This window comes from Oncorhynchus tshawytscha, linkage group LG05 (genome assembly GCF_018296145.1).
Source record: "Oncorhynchus tshawytscha isolate Ot180627B linkage group LG05, Otsh_v2.0, whole genome shotgun sequence".
Classification (NCBI taxonomy): Eukaryota; Metazoa; Chordata; class Actinopteri; order Salmoniformes; family Salmonidae; genus Oncorhynchus; species Oncorhynchus tshawytscha.
Window position 1 is genome coordinate 27,096,388 of NC_056433.1, and position 16,490 is coordinate 27,112,877.

Below are 16,490 nucleotides of genomic sequence, written 5' to 3' on the forward strand. Positions count from 1 at the left end.
AAGTATTTTGTGTATATCGTTTAAAAAAAGAGACAATTTAAATCAATTTTAATCCCAATTTGTAACAACAAAATGTGGAAAAAGTCAAAAGGTGTGAATTCTTTCTGAAGGCACTAAGTTCAGAACGAGAAAGTGTAGGCTATATAGAAAAAAATACACTAACATTCTAAATCATCAAACAAAAGAATAAGGATTTATATCAGCCTAATTGAGGTGTTGCCTTGTGATTTGAGGTTAAGACCATCTTCAACATTAGACATCTTCAGCTCCTCAATTTAAACACACTTTAATCTATTTTTTTTCTGGGTCAGGTAGACAGCCTCTTGTTGGGGTAAACCTTCCCCTCTTGGCCCAAGCAAAAGGAAAACATATTTGGCTTCACCACGGTCAAAACAATATGCTGTCTGAATGTTTTGGGAACTTTTGAAGGATGTTCTGTGCACCCTTAAACTAACATTGTGTGATGATGTGTATAACTGGACACATCCACCGCAGGCAGGGAGCAGCAAAGGGTCATCCACAGAGCAGGTTAGGGTTTGATCAGGGGTACAATGACAATAGTTTACATGGAGAAAATATTCTGATTTAGGCTTACCAAAAACAAATCTGAAATATTTAATCATGATATAGAGTGATACAACTGCCAACATTTAGGAAATGCTGCTCAAACACTCAAAGCACAGCTTTTAAAAGGGTCATCACTCTGATGTTGCATCAATGTTCCATGTTCATCCACAGTTCACCTAGGGTTGGGAGGTTATCGTGTTGTCAGCCCTCTCTTGTTTACTCAGGCCTCTCTTTTGTTCAACACAAACACTGTATCAATAGGATTTGACAGTCAACGTCATCACGTTCCCATGAGCAAAATTACAGTTCAGTGAGTGATAAAATGGTGTCTGTTGTGTGAATGTTTATGCCACATAGGTTTGCACGACTAACCCTCTCTCTTTTGTTTTCCCCATCTGCCTTTCAAACTAACCCTACCTACCATGCCTTTTTGACCCTCTCCTTCTTTGGCTCCCGCAGTTTCATGTATGGGGACCTGACAGACAAGAACACAATAGATGAAGTCAGGCAGACCTTTGATAACTATGAATCACATTGCTTTGAAGTGCTGCTCTATAAGAAGAACAGTGAGTATAAAGATGTCACTAACTATCCTTGTCAATTTAGCTTAGGGGTTTACCCCTGTAAGGATGGGGTTAAAGTGCCTACTGTTTTTAGAAACGTTTTATTACTGAAGTTCCCTCCAGGGAAAATCACGTTATTCTACAGTATTCTATTCTCACTGACATTATATGATTTTACACTTAAAGGTGCTTTATGCAACAATTCCACCTGCAATATTCCTAAGTATCAATGATATGTAGAAGTAAAGGGATACAAAATTGGTAGCAATCTATTCTATGACATAGAAATAATCAGATATTAACTCGGTAAAATTGTAATTGCACTACCTTTATTTATTTAACAATATATATACTATATATACTCAGCAAAAAAAGAAACATCCTCTCACTGTCAGCTGCGTTTATTTTCAGCAATCTTAACATGTGTAAATATTTTTATGAACATAACAAGATTCGACAATTGAGACATAAACTGAACAAGTTCCACAGACATGTGGCAAACAGAAATGGAATAATGTGTCCTGGAACAAAGGGGGGTCAAAATCCAAAGTAACAGTCAGTATCTCGTGTGGCCACCAGCTGCATTAAGTGCTGCAGTGCATCTCCTCCTCATGGACTGCACCAGATTTGCCAGTTCTTGCTGTGAGATGTTACCCCACTCTTCCACCAAGGCACATACAAGTTCCCAGACATTTCTGGGGGGAATGGCCCTAGCCCTCACCTTCCGATCCAACAGGTACCAGACGTGCTCAATGGGATTGAGATCCGAGCTCTTCGCTGGCCATGGCAGAACACTGACATTCCTGTCTTGCAGGAAATCACGCACAGAACGAGCAGTATGGCTGGTGTCATTGTTATGCTGGAGGGTCATGTCAGGATGAGCCTGCAAGAAGGGTACCACATGAGGGAGCAGGATGTCTTCCATGTAATGCACAGCGTTGAGATTGCCTGCAATGACAACAAGCTCAGTCAGATGATGTTGTGACACACCGCCCCAGACCATTGCAGACCCTCCACCTCCAAATCGATCCCGCTCCAGAGTACAGGCCTTGGTGTAACGCTCATTCCGTTGACGATAAACGCGAATCCGACCATCACCCCTGGTGAGACAAAACCGCTACTCGTCAGTGAAGAGCACTTTTTGCCAGTCCTGTCTGGTCCAGCGACGGTGGGTTTGTGCCAATAGGCGGCTTTGTTGCTGGTGATATCTGGTGAGGACCTGCCTTACAACAGGCCTACAAGCCTTCAGTCCAGCCTCTCTCAGCCTATTGCACGCAGTCTGAGCACTGATGGAGGGATTGCGCGTTCCTGGTGTAACTCGGGCAGTTGCTGTTGCCATCCTGTACCTGTCCCGCAGGTGTGATGTACGGATGTACCAATCCTGTGCAGGTGTTGTTACACATGGTCTGCCACTGCGAGGACGATCAGCTGTCCGTCCTGTCTCCCTGTAGCGCTGTCTTAGGCGTTTCACAGTACGGACATTGCAATTTATTGCCCTGGCCACATCTGCAGTCCTCATGCCTCCTTGCAGCATGCCTAAGGCAATTTCATGCAGATGAGCAGAGACACTGGGCATCTTTCTTTCTGTGTTTTTCAGAGTCAGTAGAAACGTCTCTTTAGTGTCCTAAGTTTTCATAACTGTGCCCTTAATTGCCTACCGTCTGTAAGCTGTTAGTGTCTTAATAAAAGTTCAATGTTCATTAATTGTTTATGGTTCATTGAACAACCATGGCAAACAGTGTTTAAACCCTTTACAATGAAGATCTGTGAAGTTATTTGGATTTTTACGAATTATCTTTGAAAGTCAGGGTCCTGAAAAAGGGACCTTTCTTTTTTTTTGCTGTGTTTATGAACAAAACACTTGTTTGTTTCTTTGGTATTCATTGGGATCTATTGCAATAAGCCCCAATAGGCTATATTTAGTACCAGGTACAGATGTAGGATCTTAATTTGATCACCCTGTTGCAGGATAACGTTTGTGCAATGCAGGATTTTTTTAAACTTGTAGTGTATTAGGTTTTAAAAAGCTTCTGAAGTTTGTAATTTCCACTTAGAAATTTCAGAATTGATTTCCCCTTATGAAAAATGTATGAACCACGACAAAAAATGTCCACATAATTATAGTCCACATAATAATTTTCTGTTGCTGCAGGTTTATATTCCTGCTGTAGTAAACTGGCTCAAATTAAGAGCCTACATCTGTAGTTACCATTTGTGTTTAAATAGAAAGAAGTACCAGAGATGACCTAATGATACCATATATTTTACTATTATGTAGCCTTTTACAATCCTTCCTTGGTTCCCTTCTCCTCTTTTACCCTGCAGGGACACCCATATGGCTCTACATGCAGGTGGCTCCCATCAGGAACGAGAACGACAAGGTGGTTCTGTTCCTGTGTACCTTCAAAGACATAACTGTCTTCAAGCAGCCTATTGAGGACGAATCCACCAAGGGTGAGAGACCTAATGTTAATTAAGTAAAAAGCCTGAACAAAGTATATTGTGTTCCCACGTGACCTAATGAAGGCTATTGCAGCCGTAAAGTTGTCTAGTGTGTTGTGGATGACATCCAAGCAGCTCTGGCAAACTGTGTGTGGGCTTTCTTTATGTATTCAAAGAATCTATTATTGGCCCAGGACCTGTTTGAGGATTTGGGATGTGTATACGACTCGCACATCCTTTAAGAGTTTGTTACCTGTCAACTAATAGAATATGCTGTTGTCCCTTGTTCAGTAGGTGGTTGCTTGGATGTTTATTTTTTTGTGTTCTGGTGGTTCTGAAGTTTGCGTTGGTCATGGATTGGGTGAGAGGTGTCGTTAGTTATGCTGTAAGGCTTTGCACGTTGCCCTTATTTTGATAAGGGAAGGGATGTCCTGGCGTCTTACAAGCCACAGATGTTTTTAACTAATCACTACAAAGTTGATAGCAGAGCGCTTCTTGGAGATCACATGTTATGCACTTGAGGCCACAAACTTCAGCAGAAGAGGAGTGTTGCAAGACAGATAAGCTGTCTGCTTATGTCTGGCCCTGGTTCTTTCTAGAGAATGGAAGACTGAGTAACAGGGCTCTCCTCTGGTATACGTGATTTATGTGCAGTGTGAGATCTCTTCCTTCGCCCACCTTCCTCTCTTGTTGGTCTCTCTTGCTAGCAGCAACATTAAACTGTGTAGTTTGTATATCAACAGAGAGCTGTGATCAAAATATATAAGGTGTTTCATTTGAGAGAAACCAACTGGTGGTTTAAAAAGACAAAGATAAGTTTCTAATTTGCCTTGTGGTTTGAGGTTTAGACCACCTCAAACATTGTAGACATCTTCAGTTCCTCATCTTAAACACACTTTTATATTCTTTCTGGGCCAGGTAGACCACCTCTTGCTGAGGCTACCCTTTACCCTCTTGGCCCAAGCAAAAGGAAAACATATTTGGCTTCATTACGGTCAAAGGATATGCGATAGTCTGTTTGAATGTTTTGGGAACTTTTGAAGAACAACAAAATAGCTTTTTGTGAACATTCTTGCACCATCAAGGGAATGTTCTGAGCACCCTAAAACATTGTTTGATGATGCGGAAAACTGGACAGATTTGATGTTTATACTGGCAATGTTCTTACACCTTTGCTGCCAATCTAATGAAATGTTCTGGAAACATTCACATAAGCATATTTATTTTACACGGCATACTGTAGCTACATGTGACATGGCCACACACTGTACTTATTGGCCCAGATGTTGTTTGTCTGAATAGATGGATGTGTGCGTCTCCCCCTGGGTCCACACCGACACATCCCTGGGGATCATGTGCAGCAGTGTGACTAAGTATGTAATGGCAAGCAGATGGCAAGGACAACTCACTTCATATTTGATGGAGTGACAGATGCAACTGCTTATGTCCATCACAAAAGGAATGCTCATTCATTTAACAGCCAACTGGACCTCATTCTGTTAATTATGTGGAGAAATAGCGTACACCAACTGTCAGGATGACTGAATGTTAAGTAACACGCATTTTCATTTGTTTAAAGGCCCACTGTGATATTTGACAGCAGTTTTTGTCATTTAAATGAATGACATAACCATTGTATCTTGAAGAATGTCTCATGAGCAGTGTAACCCCATCATAACCCAACATTTACTGCATTGTTTCTAAACAACCGGCGGATGGGGACTTCCTGGGGCATATCTACATTATAAATGCATAAATGGGAAACACTGCCATCCCTCAGCTTTATAGCTAACCAAGTAGTGGGGCTTTAATTCCTTGCAAGCACACTGCTGTGTGAAACGCATAGTATACAGAACAAACAGTTAGCATTAGAGAGGTTGGCCTGAATAAGTTACTTTTTTGCCCTCCCATATGGCTCACACTTTATTTGCGTGCTGAACTGAAAGGGCTGAGACAGGCCAGCAAACTATTTTAATCCGCCCCACCAATCATTGAACATGGTTGAGTTCACCCCCTTAACCCTTGAATGATTTAATGTGTCTGTGCTTCAGTATTTCTCTGCTTGCTTTTCTCTGCATTGTCGGGGTGATGGGCAGAGAATAAAGGTCCACAAGGGACTTGGCTTAGTGATGTCATATGTTCTTGTTGTTATCGGTTTACATTCACCAAAATGACTTCAATGGAGCTTTTAACATTATCTTTTTCATTTATCCAAGCAAACGAGATTTTATCCGCGAAACCTACCATTGGTGTGCGTAGAAGCAGGCAACGATGATTTGAGAGAAATCTGGACTTGTAACTATGCATTATGCGCATCTCTCTTTTCCAAAACTCCAAAGGCCAAAGCCATCAGCCTCCCAAAGCTGTGGGAGAGTGGTGAAAAAGAAAACGTTTGGCTGTTAAATAATGTATGATAGGGATTGCATCAAACGAGACGCTCAGCTGGGTTCTCATGTCTCACACCATAATGCTGCCATTCAGTTTGAAGTCAAAAGGAGATTTTGTACTCTTATTAGGTCCCTCAGGGCATTACAATCTTCCTAAAAGCTCCAGAAGAAAAGAGCGTTGGTTATGTTTGTAGCTTGTTGACAGGGACATGTAAGGTTATAGACGGAGAGCAGAGTGGTACACTACGATGCCATCTAGATCTACTCAGGATTTTATAAAGCTAGCCAACTTCAGTTAGCTTCACATTCCAGCTCAGGCTTCATCCATGTGATGTAGGTGGATATTGATCCTCCACCTGACGTTAACTCCAGCCAGGCTTGTAACTGTGCTCGCATGTCACACGGGGATAAGACCAGTAAGCTGAACTCGCCATTTAGACAGTGCTGAAACAGCAATCCATTGGCGAGTGAGTGCCACATTTGCCAAATCAACATGAAAAGAAAAATAATCTTGCAAATTCAGCAGGCTATGGTGTGAAATAGGCTATTAGAGGTGCCCGGTTTCTTTTATTACTTATTGTTAATGCCATCTTTGGTGTGCATTGGTGCACCTTTTTTCCCACTCCTATTGATAAAATAACTTTATTAAGTCAAAGTTTTCCTGTGCATGAAGTTTCAAATGCATCCTGTCATTTCTAAATGTGTAATGAATGCATGTATTTTAATATTTCATTTTTTTTACACAAATAAAACAATTTATTCAGTCGACTTTATCAAATAAATTAGATGATGATGCAATCATTGCGAGGGAGGGAATCTGATTTCCTTGGTCCTGCCCCAGAGCAGGTTAGTGTTACTTCTTAAGGATTAGTTGCCATAGAAATGTACCTTACTAAAAGGTGAGCTACTTTTGTGTCAACTGTTATCCCGAGTTGAACTCATAGTTGACCAAATCAGGCAACTATATCCTCTAACTCACTTTGTAGTACACACATCATATCTGAATTAGATTGCCTCAGCCTAATTTTCCCCACCTTTCTCGCTTTTGTCCATGCAAAAGACCAAATGATGGTATGCCATTAGCTATATATCCTTTATAGAAGCTGGGAGACCCTATATTCTGAGACCAGAGTCACTGCAGATTGTGCCCACAAATGTGTCCTGTGGTCTTCCGGTAAGTTTTTGTCCATAAGAGAAGACCTACAGTTTAAGTTTACTAATGGCCTCTCTGATGTTAAGTAAATATATATGATAGAAGCAGACTCAATATGAGGCAGTGAAAGATTAAGACAATGGCGGTCAGAGAATATAATTTTTTTGTGGTGAATGGACTTCTGCTCATCTCTGGCAGGATGGAACAAGTTTGCCCGGCTGACCCGGGCACTGACCAGCAACAGCCGCAGCAACATGCAGCAGCTGACGCCCATGAACCAAGTCAACGAGGTCAGCCACAAGCACTCCAGACTGGCTGAGGTGAGCATCTCACTGGAAAAGAATAATACAATCCTGACCATATGTATTTGGACAGTCAAGATACATAAAAAAATGTTGGCTCTGTACTACAGCATTTTCGACAGTTCAGAATGTTACCTTTCATTTGAGGGTATTTTCATACGTATCTGTTTGACCATTTACATTTTCTTAATCATGGCAGCATCAGGATGAATTGAAGTGTTCAGATGCATCTTCTCTGTTTATTTAGAAAGTAAATTACTAAAAATCACCTTTTAGTTACTAATGTCCCAAAATACACCTGAAACAAACTACAAATATACCCCAAACAAACTACAAATGCACCCAACGAGTTTGTAGAGTTGCAAGCTCGATGTAGTCATTGGGTGCAAGCGATATGGGACCAAAACGAACATTCAGACCATTTTAATACACTATCAAGTAGATTTATAAAGTGAATTTATGTCTAAGTGGTAAAATAGATATGTATGAAAATACCCTCAAAGGAAGTAAGGCAACCAGGTTTTTGACTAAAATGACCTGGTAGTGCATAAAGTTCATGATGCCGTTGACCCTAACGAGGGCCCCTGACTCAGTAGAAGCAAAATAGCCCCATTACATCAAAGATCCACCACCATATTTTATAGTAAGTATGGGCTTCTTCTCTGCATATGCATCTTTCTTTGGATGCACTGGTGTGCGTGGCCAAAGAGCTCTATTTTCATATCATTCAACAAATGTAAATGCCTGGAATTAGCAGAATGGCATTGACAATTGGATTGGAACCGGTGATATGGTCAGATTACATGGAAATAGAGCTCTTTGGCCACCCACACCAGTGGTGGGTTCTGCATCAAAATAAGGATGCATAAACTGAAAATAAATCCACACCTACTGTAAAATATGGTTGTGGATCTTTGATGTTATGGGGCTAATTTTCTTCCACTGGGTCCTGGGTATGGTCGCAAAGGAAAGGTATATTACTGGAAACTTTCGAAGTTTACCAGTAAACTGCCAAAATGTTGGTATATTTCAAGGATTTTATGTAATCTATCACAAGACATCTAGTGGCCATTTTAGGTCCTTCAGATTATCACAGGTGTCTGTAATCATCTCTGACAATCATTTAATAAGATAATTTAAAAAAAATAGAATGACAAAGCTGTAAAACATTATCCTAATGTTCAGCAAGACACACATCAAAATCCACAAATAAATTGTTAAATGACCACAAAATCAACATTTTGCAATGACCATGTCAGTCTCCGGACTTGAACACTGTAAGAGGGCAGTCCATAAGCGCAGACAAAGGATATCAAGGATCTGGAAAGATTCTGTATGATCGAATGGTGTAAAATCCCTCTCAATTTGTTCTCCAATCTCATAAAACATTTTAGAAAAAGGCTCAGTGTCGTTATCCTCGCCAGGTGAGGTATTGAAAACAATAACAACAGTATTGAAAATAATTATTACCTGTTAAACAAAATCACTTTCACAGAGCAATTGTATTAGCATAAAATAATATAATTACCCCATTTTTATATTCCGTGTCTGATTTGTTACTTTTGCCCATCAACCAATCGCTGTTCTTCATTATAAGGCATTGGAAACGTTCCCTGGTGTTTGTAGTTGTAAGGGGTGCATACTGGCGGCAGAGAAGTCAGGCGCAGAAGAGCAAAAACTGTGTTACAACGGCGCAGTTTAATAATAAAAATCACCGTAAACAGAACAATAAATACAATGGGTACAAAACCCGTCGCACACCAGAAATAACGTGCACAAGCACTTACAATAAACAATTCCGGACAAGGACATGGAGGGAACAGAGGGTTAAATACACAACATGTAATGATGGAATTGAAACCAGGTGTGTGGGAAGACGAGACAAAACAAATGGAAAATGAAAAGTGAATCGATGATGGCTAGAAGACCGGCAACGCCGACCGCCAAATGCCGCCTGAACAAGGAGATGAACCAACTTCGGCAGAAGTCGTGACAGTAGTTTACTCTGTGCTTGAAATTCACTTCTCGACTGAGGAACCTTAGAGGTTGTATGTATGGGGAAATCTTTCAAAAATCATGTTGACCCCTGCAACTAATTTTGTGATTTGTTAAGCCAATTAACTAATTTAGGCTTGCCATGACAAAGGGGGTAAATCATTTTACAACCAATACATTTAAGTTATTTATATTTAATTTGAACTTGGAAACATATATAGAATGTACTTTTCACTTTCACATTATGGAGTATTTGTCTATCCAGATCAATGACAAAGAAAATCCTAATTAAATCAATTTCAATTCCACTTTGTAACACAACGGAGGTGAATACTTATTATAGGCACTGCAAGTAGATATCAGGTAAATAGCATCTGAAACAGTACTGTAATATAAAGGGTTACTTTAACAGCCTTCCTCTTTTCTATGTGGACCTCAGGCTCTCCAGCTGGGCTCGGACATTCTCCCCCAGTACAAGCAGGAGGCGCCCAAGACGCCGCCCCACATCATCCTCCATTACTGCACCTTTAAGACCACCTGGGACTGGGTCATCCTCATCCTCACCTTCTACACAGCCATCATGGTGCCCTACAATGTCTCTTTCAAGACCAAGCAGAACAATTTGGCCTGGCTCGTGCTGGACAGCGTGGTAGATGTCATCTTCCTTGTGGACATTGTGCTCAACTTCCACACCACCTTCGTTGGGCCTGGTGGAGAGGTCATTTCGGATCCGAAGCTGATTCGAATGAACTACCTGAAGACCTGGTTCGTCATTGACCTGCTGTCCTGCCTGCCCTACGACATCATCAATGCCTTTGAAAACGTAAATGAGGTAGGCCCTGAACATACTTGAAATGTTGTTCTCCATAGTTTTTGACCAAGGGCATACTCAATCAGTATACATTTTTAACCTTTTTGTCCTCTGAAAGATTGGTCTGAATTATGGTCCCCCAGTCAAATCAGAGAGTAGAAGGGGAGGCCCTGTTAAGTCTAAGTATGTCAGAGAAGCACAGTGATATATTTACTTTTAGTCTTAGCTTGATTCTTTCCCAGGCAACATGCATCATTTCCCTACTGAGGCTTACTAGCAGGTGAATCCTCAGCATGGGTGGAATGCAATTTAAGCTTCAAAATGACTCTGAGCCAAGATTTCAATAATGGGGTGCTTTTCGGTGACATCTAGGGCTTGGGATTATTGTTCAATCAATTTTGATGCACTTAAAGTCCAATAGACAGAGTCTTGCTTTGGCATGTAGGAATCAACATGGACGGCAAGCTCTTGTCTCTGTCAGTATTGCCCTTTTAATTCCTGTATGAATGGGAGAAGATGGATAGAAAGGTTATTAGCCTAACAATAAATGCAGTCTCTCTTCTCTTGCAAAGCTGGCCACATACCTTTCCTTCATGCTTATATGGAAAAACATATATTACAATACAATAAATGTGTGGGATATACTATTTACACTGAACAAAAATATAAACACAACCTGTAAAGTGTTGTCACATGTTTCATGAGCTGAAATACCAGATTCCAGAAATGTTCCATACGCACAAAGCTTATTTCTCTCAAATTTTGTGCACAAATTTGTTTACATCCCTGTTCGTGAGCATTTCTCCTTTGCCAAGATAATCCATCCACCTAACAGGTGTGGCATATCCAGAAGCTGATTAAACAGCATGATCATTACACAGGTGCATCTTGTGCCAGGGGTAATAAAAGGCCACTCTAAAATGTGTAGTTTTGCCATACAACACAATGCCACATATGTCTTAAAATTTGATGGAGCTTGCAATTGGCATGCTGACTGCAGGAATGTCCACCATAGCAGTTGCCAGAGAATTGAATGTTAATTTTTCTACCATAAGCTGCCTCCAACATCGTTTTAGAGAATTTGGCAGCCTCACAACCACAGACCACGTGTAACCATACCAGCCCAGGCCATCCACATCCGGCTTCTTCACCTGTGGGATCGTCTAAGATCATTCACCCGGACAGCTGATGAAACTGTGGGTTTGCACAACCAAAGGATTTCTGTGCAAACTGTCTGAAACCATCTCAGGGAAGCTCATCTGTGTGCTTGTCATCTTCACCAGGGTCTCGATCTGACTACAGTTCGGCATCGTAACCGACTTTAGTGAGCAAATGCAGACCATATGCTATCCCAAGCATTTCCCTCTCTGCCACCTACTTTAATCTTATCACTCACTTTTGAGACATGCTACTACTTAGCAATTTTTTTCAGTGAGAACTTTAAACTACCTATATAGGTTATAAGTTGTAAATTCTTTGGAATATTATTCCAAAGAATGGCAGCTGAGTATAAAAATGTTTCTTTCCCCATACCACTTTTAAATCGAAAAGGAACAACATCAGTTTCACTCCTTCTAGTTGAATAGTTATGGTTATCCTTTACTAAGTTAAAGTAGTTACATACGTATCTGGGGACCATACTGTGGACAATCTTATGTACAAGACACAATTTTATCTGAGCGACTCTCTCCTCCACTTTAAGCCATCTAAGCCTTTCAAAGTGGGAATAGTCAAGATGCGAAAGTGCTGGAAGTTTAAGAATAATCCTGACAAATTTTTTCTGAGATGTCTGCAATTTATTTTTTATTATCTGGGGGGCACTATTGTACCAGGAAGAGGATGCATAGTCAACGTGGCACTGAACAAGAGCTCCTACCAATGTCCCCATTGCATTCTTATCAAGATATTTGGAGGTCCTAGCCAGGAACCTAATTTTATGGTTCACTTTGGCAATAACATTTTGTGCCATGCTCTCCCCTGTCAGATGGTTATCTAGCACACATCCAAGATACTAAACATGTTATTTTGCTTTACAATGTCACCTACTACCACCTTAAAATCTGGGAATTTCCTCAGTTTCACTTTGGACCCGAACAAGATGGACCTTTTCCAAGGTGAAGTGACATCTTATTGTCATATAGCCATTTACTGACATTCAGAAGTTCAGCACTGAGGGATTTCTCAACCACATTTTTGTCTTTGTGGGAAACCAACAGTGCAGAATCATCTGCATATAGTAAAAGGTCACATGTACAGGCAGATTTCAGATCATTTATATACAATAGAAATAAAAGTGGACTCGGCACACTCCCTTGGGGTACCCCACATATTTTGGGTTTAGACAGGGTCCCATCCACATCCACCATCTGTTTTCTTCCTTGCAGGTAAGAGCTGAACCATTTTACTGCTAAGTTGTTAAAGCCCATGGCCCTTAGTTTGATTAACAGAATGTCATGATCCACTGTATTGAACTCCTTTTGGAGATCTAAGATAACCATACCTAAATATCTCCCTCCATCTACTTCCTTCCTTATGTGATCAGTCAGATATAGTATACAGGTGTCAGTGGAATGGGATTTCCTGAAGCCAGATTGGAGCTCATAGAATAGGTTATGTAAGGAAATATAACTGTCAATCTGCTTGAACATAATCTTTTCCATGACCTTCGATAAAACACACATGATTGAGTCAGGACGATAGTTTCCATGATCTAACTTATTCCCTTTTCATATAAAGGAATGACCCTTGCAAGTTTTAGTTCACTGGGAAAACACCCTAGTTCAATAGACAGATTCACAATGTGAGTTACACAGGGAGTGATAATTACCGCAGCATCCTTTAGAAATCTGTCAAGAATGTTGTCACGGCCAGTTGCTTTGGAATGGTCAAGTTCTTTCAGCCTCTATAGCACAGTTGACTCAGACACCTTTTCAAATGCAAAATCAGGTACTTGAATCCCCTGCTGTGATAAGGGGCTCACATGACTCTCCCCATAGTAACCTGATTGACAAGGTAACTTGCTAACTAATGTATTAGCTTTAGTTGGAAAATAGCTATTCAGACTGTCTGCAACCATGGTCTTGTCTGATGTAACCTTTCCTCCAATGTCCAAGCTAAGATTGAGAGCTTTGGTCTTTAATCTGTTACTATAACCTAACAGCTTCAGACACTTCCATAATTTACTCGGATTGTTCCTATTTTCAACTATTTTGTCATTAAAATATTATTTCTTGGCCTTCTTGGCCTGTATCATCCTGTTGACTTCATTTCTTAATTTCTTATAGTCTATAAATATATAATCTGCCCTGGATTTCCTAAACTCCAGAAAGTGTTCATTTCTACGCTTAATTGTCTTTAAAATGTTATAATTTATCCATGGTTCTGTTCTTTGCTTAATTCTAACCTGTTTTACTGTAGCCTGCTTATCTACAGCATGTAAAAACAATTATTTAAAATTGCCCAAGGATTTCTACACCTCTTTGCATTTCAATACAGCAGACCAGTCTAATTTGCTCAGACAATTAACAAAAATATCAGCACTATAATTCGTCATAGCCCTAATTTCTATTAAATTATGATACTTTTAAAACAATTCGGAACTTTCCTACTACAGAAAATGATGGAATGATCACTGATCACATAGTTTACAACCCCACTGTTTGATATCCTTGATCTATCCGACACCCAACACAGGGTCAATGATGGTTTGGGTAGAAGGACAGACCCTGTTGGGCTCATTAATCAGCTGGTATAAAGCAAATAGATTACAACAATTATTAAGAGCTTTAAAAGTAGCATGGCCCTTTTTGAGCATATCTGTATTAAAATCACCAGTAACAATAACCTCTGATTTAAGTCTGTACAGTTGGAACAAGTCTCCTCCAACAATTCATCAAACTTCTGCGGGTCTATAATAGGTTCCCACTATAATAGCTTTACATTTCAGGAATAAAATGTTCCACCACACAGCTTCAATCTCATCATGGTTTAAATCTGATCTATAGTTGAACCCAATATCTGATTTTACATAAATACAAACTCACCCGCCTGTGTGATTGTGGTCTCTTCTAATTACTACATAATTTTCAACTTCAATCTCAGCGTTTTTTTTTTATCCAACCATGTTTCGGTAAAGCAAAGCACTCCCACCTTACAGTTACTGGAGAGTAGGCAAATTTCCTCAATCTTAGGAATAAGACCTCTAATGTTGAGATGACATTTTCTAGAGTTAAGTTCTCCTCCTCTGTTGGAACTGTCAGCTGAAATTGTTCACTTGAGATGAGTGTTGACTCTGTGCAGTCCAATCGCCGCAATGAAGCTCCTTCCAAGATTCGCACTCGCATTTGAAAGAGATGGTTGTTGCTCTTTCCCTTCTGACCCTCTAAATTATAGCGAATGGATTTATCGCTTGAAAACGGGCCGGTGAACTGATGGACATCTCCAGACAGCAACTGGCATAGGGTAATTATTAGGTTTGTACCATCTATTTGGCGTTTCCCCCCAACCATAATCTCCCTTTTGGAGGCCAAAATGCTTAGTGCCAATCTGGTCTTCGAACCTCATCTTCTGATTAAAAACGCATACTTTGTCAAAAGGACATCGACTTGATGTACAAAAGGGGCTAGAATCGATACATGTTAATATAAAAGCAGGGATAAAAAACGCTGCCAACACGCCGAACTTTCCGGCTGCCATCTTGAAAAGCAGTGTGCTTAAACTAATTAAACACAAATTATTGTATTTTTCTTGTTTATATTGAAAACATCATTTAAACATTCACAGTGAGGTTGGAAAAAGTATGTTAACCCCTAGACTAATGACTTCTCCAAAAGCTAATTAGAGTCAGGAGTCAGCTAACCTAGTCCAATCAATGAGATGAGATTGGAGATGTTGGTTAGAGCTGCCTTGCCCTATAAAAAACACTCACAATATTTGAGTTTTCTATTCACAAGAAGCATTACATGATGTGAACCATGCCTCGAGCAAAAGAGATCTCAGAAGACCTAAGATTAAGAATTGTTGACTTGCATAAAGCTGGAAAGGGTTACAAAAGTATCTCTAAAAGCCTTGACGTTCATCAGTCCATGGTAAGACAAATGGTCTATAAATGGAGAAAGTTGAGCACTGTTGCTACTCTCCCTAGGAGTGGACATCCTGCAAAGATGACTGCAAGATCACAGCACAGAATGTTCAATGAGATTAAGAAGAATCCTAGAGTGTCAGCTAAAGACTTCTCTGGAACATGCTAACATCTCTGTTGACGAGTCTACAATACGTAAAACATTCAACAATAATGGTGTTCATGGGAGGACACCACGGAAGAAGCCACTGCGGTCCAAAAAAAACATTGCTGCACGTCAGAAGTTTGCGAAAGTGCACCTGGATGTTCCACAGCGCTATTGGCAAAATATTCTGTGGACAAATGAAACTACAGTTGAGTTGTTTGGAAGGAACACACAAAAAAAGGCACAGCACACCAACATCAAAACCTCATCCCAACTGCAAAGTATGGTGGAGAGAGCATCATGGTTTTGGACTGCTTTGCTGCCTCAGGGCCTGGACAGCTTGCTATCGTCAACGAAAAAATGAATTCCCAGGAGAATGTTAGGCTATCTGTCCGCCAATTGAAGCTCAACAGAAGTTGGGTGATGCAACAGGACAACGACCCAGAACACAGAAGTAAATCAACAACAGAAGAAAATACCCCTTCGGGAGTGGCCTAGACAGAGTACTGACCTCAACCCGATTGAGATGCTGTGGCATGACCTCAAGACAGCAGTTCACACCAGACATCCCAAGAATATTGCTGAACTGAAACAGTTTTGTAAAGAGGAATGGTCCAAAATCCCTCCTGACCGTTGTGCAGGTTTGATCCGCAGCTACAGAAAACATTTGGTTGAGGTTATTGCTGCCAAAGGAGAGTCAACCAGTTATTAAATCCAAGGGTTCACATACTTTTCCCACCTGCACTGTGAATGTTTACACGGTGTGTTCAATAAAGACATGAACATGTATAATTGTTTTTGTGTTATTAGTTAAGCGGACTGTGTTAGTCTATTGTTGTGACCTAGATGAAGATCAGATCAAATTGTATGACCAATTTATGCAGAAATCCAGGTATTTCCAAAGAGATCACATACTTGTTCTTGCCACTGTATATGGAAAAACACAATTTTCTTAAAGTTTTGTTTTGCAATACATTTTATACTCGTTTTACCTTTTTAAAGTTATTCAAGATCATTTGTGTGGATAAAAATATGGATGGGCTTG

The 16,490-nt window shown here is 40.3% G+C and overlaps 1 protein-coding gene across 1 annotated transcript in view; it reads left to right on the forward strand.

The window, feature by feature from the left end:
* The window catches only part of kcnh5a (potassium voltage-gated channel, subfamily H (eag-related), member 5a), a 126,468-nt gene that overhangs the window by 41,735 nt on the left and 68,243 nt on the right, over positions 1-16,490 (forward strand). The window contains exons 3-6 of the mRNA XM_024420535.2: positions 1,027-1,133; positions 3,456-3,584; positions 7,311-7,432; positions 9,849-10,241. Coding sequence (XP_024276303.1) covers positions 1,027-1,133; positions 3,456-3,584; positions 7,311-7,432; positions 9,849-10,241 — 751 coding nt within the window. The remainder of the gene's footprint in view (positions 1-1,026; positions 1,134-3,455; positions 3,585-7,310; positions 7,433-9,848; positions 10,242-16,490) is intronic.